Source organism: Scaptodrosophila lebanonensis, unplaced genomic scaffold, assembly GCF_003285725.1.
Source record: "Scaptodrosophila lebanonensis strain 11010-0011.00,11010-0021.00 unplaced genomic scaffold, SlebRS2 tig00000001-arrow-pilon, whole genome shotgun sequence".
NCBI lineage: Eukaryota > Metazoa > Arthropoda > Insecta > Diptera > Drosophilidae > Scaptodrosophila > Scaptodrosophila lebanonensis.
In genome coordinates, this window is record NW_022060529.1 from 27,744,679 (window position 1) to 27,749,402 (window position 4,724).

Genomic DNA, 4,724 nt, shown 5'->3' on the forward strand with positions numbered 1-4,724 from the left:
TTGCATTTTTAATTACCAGAAAATTTACTTTGTTAATCTTTAGTGTTATTTTTTAAAAATTAATTTACACCTTTGCTTTTATTAAAATATTGTTACTATATTTATTAGAGTTCTGATAGTTGTTTGTAATACTTTTCACCAATACCCATGGCGTTGATAGGGGCCGCGATACCTGTGGTAGCCATGGTATCTATGGTGATGTCCATGATAGGGCACAGGTACAGCCACGATCCATCCGATTGGGCGTGGACGAATAAAGTACGGTGTTGGCGAAGTTGCTCCAAAGTCAAGGAGTACACCAATAATAACGATAATAGTGAATATAGCTTTCATATCTAAGCGTCCGCAGTGCGTCTTAAGTAACTAATGTCCACACGACTAGCACCAGACTTTTATATACGTAGGTCCGATTGAAGCACAGCCATACAAATTGCTCGACGGTGATTTGCAAAATGTACACAAACAAAATACTTTATACAGTTGCACTTAGTCTAGAGGCGGTTTGAAAGATTGTTTTCACCCTGGCAATATTCTTCGGGGGTTTCCTACAGAAATTTAATTGTTTTTGATTCGAGTAATACATACAGTACACACACGTACATACATACAAGTATATTAAAGCTCAACACCGTGTATCACAAATTAAGTGAAGAAAGGGAAAGGCTTGCTATGTCTACGTGCCGGCCCTACAATTCACCGTCAATTGCTTAAAGTCGCGATCGCTCAGCAAGCGCCACTTGAAACCTAATATTTGCGAAATTTCGCGCTCCACTGCCTCATAGGACCGCGAATTGCGCCGCAGCCACAAATAATATTCATCACTCCATTCCGGATGCCGCGGCCAGTCGCATCTTATAATTACGGCGAAGCGACGAACATGCAACTGTCGCAAGTTCTTGGCCGTACGCGCCAGCAGCAGCAGAGTTGAAGTCGAAATTTTTTCACGTATGATCTGAGCGAGTAGTGTATATGTTAATGAAGGAAGATATACTTATATGCTAGAGATGGGCTTGTAACACGGTCATTGGAAATTGATTAAGAATCGGAGAGAACAAAACCAAAATGTCAACAGTTTGATAACAAATTTTTGAAATAAGCTTGCGTTATTTATCACATTTAAAATGTATGAGTTAGATAGTTATTGTTTTATAACGTAATTTTTGACGAAAATTCCGACATCTACGGAGATATTCTTTCTCTTAAGGTGTCATATGAAATAAATATGTGCCTAATTAAATAATAATAAAAACCACATCCGGGAGTTGACTCTATCTATTTTTGAAATGCAACCAAAACTAATCCGTAAAAACGTAAAAAATTAGGTTTGACATGTTTTCTAGAAAGCCCACCTCTAGTCTAAATATGGCGACATAGCTTACGAAAGTGTCCAAATAGCAGCATTGGCGGCACATTAGTAGCAGCAAGCTGTCGATGCGGTTGTGAAACGGCTTGGGGCTGGTGAAGCGCGGTAGGAGTTGGTGGCCATAGACGGCCAGCGTATTTTTGTAGTTGTCGACCATTCGCAGTAGCAGCTCGGCATGAACGCGTGCTTGGGGTGCCCAATAGGTGATGCTGTGCACTGGTGCCTCTGGCTGTAGAACCACTTCGCCATCCACAAGGTTCTCGAGGCGTAGGTGTACCCGCATACGTGGATTACTTTTTTTTACATTGCGCCACGCTTTGGCGCTGCAGGGGCTGATGGTGAGATGGTTGGGTGTGTAGCAGTTCTGAAGCAAATGCAGATGTCTCAGCTTTGTATCGGCCAGTAGAGAGAGTACATCGTCGTCAATGTTTTGTGGCGAAATGGTTAGTATCTATACAAAAATAGACCATATAAAAGTAGCCGAATGAAAACAACACTAAATCCGAATAACAACCTACCTGAAGATTCAGAAATAGACCCACATGCATGATGGGGCAGTGTGTCGTAGTCACATTGACCAGGTTGAGTACACGCATTTTGGTGCAGCAACTGCAGACTACTTCGTCCAACAGATGATTCGCTTCAAACCGTTCTAAGACAAAGTCAACAAGTTTCAAAGTGTGCAGTTCAGTTAGACGTAGCAGTAGTTCCTTTAGACCTTTGAGTAATTGGCCTCCTGTGCCAAATAGCTTAATGCCTTCAGGATCGTTGGGCTGAGACATGTTGCAAGGAAAGTGATATACTAAGGAGCGTATGCGGGAACCCATACCGCGGAGTTCGGGTGAGGCATTCAATTCGGTGCCCTTAGAGGAGGCGAACAAATAATGTTATCGCTTGAATAGTTTAATTCCAATGTATTAATGAATGTTAAAGCATTATAACAATAAATAAAATTTTCATAAGATGACAAACTTCTGACTGTCTGTCTGAATGATCACTGACAGATAGGTACATAAAATTCGGCGGTTAGACTTATTTGAACCCTACAAGTTTACTAATAATGGGATGAATGGGATAAGGCTGCGTTTTAAAATGTCTCTCCTGAAAGCTCATCGTATAAACACCACATAAACAAATAATGGAACCTTTATTTTAACTTCAAGGACTGACACAACGAGGAGCTACATGATATTTCCCTGTTGTCAAATATTATATAGATCTCAATCATATGACCAGTTTCGTATTCGACAAGTATAGCAGTGAATCAAGTTCTTTAACAAAAATAAATTAGACTGAATCAGGCTAAAATAAAAGGGAGTAGTCCGCAGTCTATGCAGTACAAAATAAATAAACAAAATAAGCTAGCAAAATCCATATGAAGGACATGGAAGTAAATTGAGATATGTATAGGTGTATCAGTGCGAGTAGTATGTCTAATTTAATCTTTTAAGGGTTAGAAACAGTGATGTGCGTTTATCTAATTCACCTTATCCATGCTCCATGACAGCATTGACATGAACTGATAAATATTGTTGAAGCTATGCCATGGCCGGAACTCTATGCCTCGCAAATGCCGTCCGATGCGAGCCAGGCAATTTTGTGTGCGCATATGATCGAGACAATATTGCCAACCCGAGTAATAATTGTATTTGGCGCGGGTCAGTGTGCGGTCATCAACCACAAAGTTGTTCCATACGGTCGGCAAATAGAAGGCGCCGTACCAGTGGCGGCAAACCTAAACCAAGTATCAGACTCATTGATAGATCGCATAGAAGTTTGTTTTGGGTACACACCAAACTGGCATAGTAGCGTTCCTTTGGTGTAAGGTAGGAGAATATTTCTTCTAACAGCAAATCCGGCAAGTAGCACCATCGTGAATACACACGCTTTCCGTCGTTTCTCTGATCATCACTATCATCGTCGTCTTCGTCTATATCTATGTAGCAGGCTACAGATTGATAAAGTGATGAAAATTTGTTGGCTAAACAATACTTTATTCTCTACCTTTCTCATTCTCATCAATTTTCCAGCCTGCCTTCTGCGTAGCTCTCAACTTGTCTCCTCCTGCTACTTCAATGCTGCTGTTACTGCCCTTCCGTGCGAGACTCATTGTAGACATTCTTATTATTATTATAATTACTATATTTGTGCAAATTGGTTTAGTTTAGTTCTAGATTACACAAATGTCGGCATGAAATCACTTCTGCGTACTGTCTAAATGCTCTCTAATTTTGAAATTTTTGGCACAGTTTTCTAGAAGTTCTGTGATTTATTTTTATAATACGGATCGTCTGTGCGCGCCTGAGTTTAGCGAGCGCCGCGCCGCGTCGCAATCGGTAAACGACTGTCGTGGACAGATTTTTTTAAAATACACGCGAGACTATTTTCGAAAAAAAGCCAAAACATTCTGAATTTATTTTTCGAAATTGTTACAATTTTATTCCGTACTCTGTAAAATGCACCCTTGTATGTTTCCGAACGGGCTTGCTATAGTTTTTATTGTATTTAATTTTCTTCTTGCTTCCAAATTATTTATTTTGCTTATTTTTCATGTTTTTTATTTTATTTTTATAAACAACAGAACCGCATAAGCGCGCCAACGAAAATGAATATTTTGCGTTTATAATTAGACACCTGCATTTATTTGTACTGTGAAAATGTGCTGAAATAGTATGTTGATGACTGAAGGTCGTAGGGCAAAGAGCTAAAAAATCTTAAAGCGATGCGGTGGATTAATACATACATACACATATAAACAAACAGAGTCTATTAATGAACTTTTGTACAGAATTCTTAGAGAGTGGCAAAATAATGTACGAGTATGGGTATTTAGCTCAGGTCTTAACTTCTTCGGCACGGAACAACAAATAAAGGTACCATACAAATGGTAATACTTATAAACAATAAATGTCTGGGCCAAGTTAACAAACTTAAGTTATGCTTAACTTGTATAAAACAGACACGGAGCCCACCTGCTATCTGCAGTAACCACTGCCTTAAAGAGATGACCCAGCACGTCAGTACTTACGTCATATGGGTACGGGGATACCGCATTGCTGATGAGGTGGAAAGTGAGGGAACTACCACGTGAATCCTTCCTGATAAAGGAGGCTTTAAAATTGTGTGCTTGATCAAAAATGGTCTGGCCAACTCCCAAATTTGGTATCCAGATTTTCCTAAATCTGAGAAAAGACAAGTTTTTTTCCCTAATACACCACCACTTCCCAGCTATTAGTAATTTTCCATAACTTTCTTAATTCTTGGAGATTTGGTAATTAACTTTAATTAGTGCCTTTGTGTCCTCGTAATTAGGTCTGATAACCTCTCTTAAGATCCTAAGTAGATATTTTTGTTGACAGTT

The 4,724-nt window shown here is 39.4% G+C and overlaps 1 protein-coding gene across 3 annotated transcripts; it reads right to left on the reverse strand.

Annotated features, from left to right (window-relative positions):
* On the reverse strand, positions 1-3,690 carry LOC115632990. Of its 3 annotated transcripts, none has more exons than XR_003996313.1 (7): positions 3,368-3,690; positions 3,157-3,311; positions 2,850-3,098; positions 1,882-2,226; positions 1,380-1,814; positions 609-952; positions 1-545 (listed from the first exon to the last, which is right to left on the reverse strand). XR_003996313.1 is itself a non-coding variant. In XM_030530313.1 (6 exons), exons 1-6 carry the CDS (start codon positions 3,480-3,482, stop codon positions 674-676), a joined length of 1,578 nt encoding a protein of 525 aa, XP_030386173.1. In that variant the 5' UTR covers positions 3,483-3,690; the 3' UTR covers positions 1-673. The 3 variants fall into 3 exon arrangements, 1 of the variants encoding a protein (XP_030386173.1); XR_003996312.1 differs by having other exon boundaries at positions 601-952; XM_030530313.1 differs by having other exon boundaries at positions 1-952.
* Positions 3,691-4,724: the final 1,034 nt, after the last annotated feature.

Coding starts and splice junctions, on each gene's coding strand:
- LOC115632990 (XM_030530313.1), bottom strand. CDS start 3,482: ATGTCTACAATGAGTCTCGCACGGAAGGGCAGTAACAGCAGCATTGAA. Junction 3,099..3,156: donor AACGCTACTATGCCAGTTTG/GTGTGTACCCAA, acceptor TACTTGGTTTAG/GTTTGCCGCCACTGGTACGG. Junction 953..1,379: donor GCTGCTATTTGGACACTTTC/GTAAGCTATGTC, acceptor CTACTCGCTCAG/ATCATACGTGAAAAAATTTC.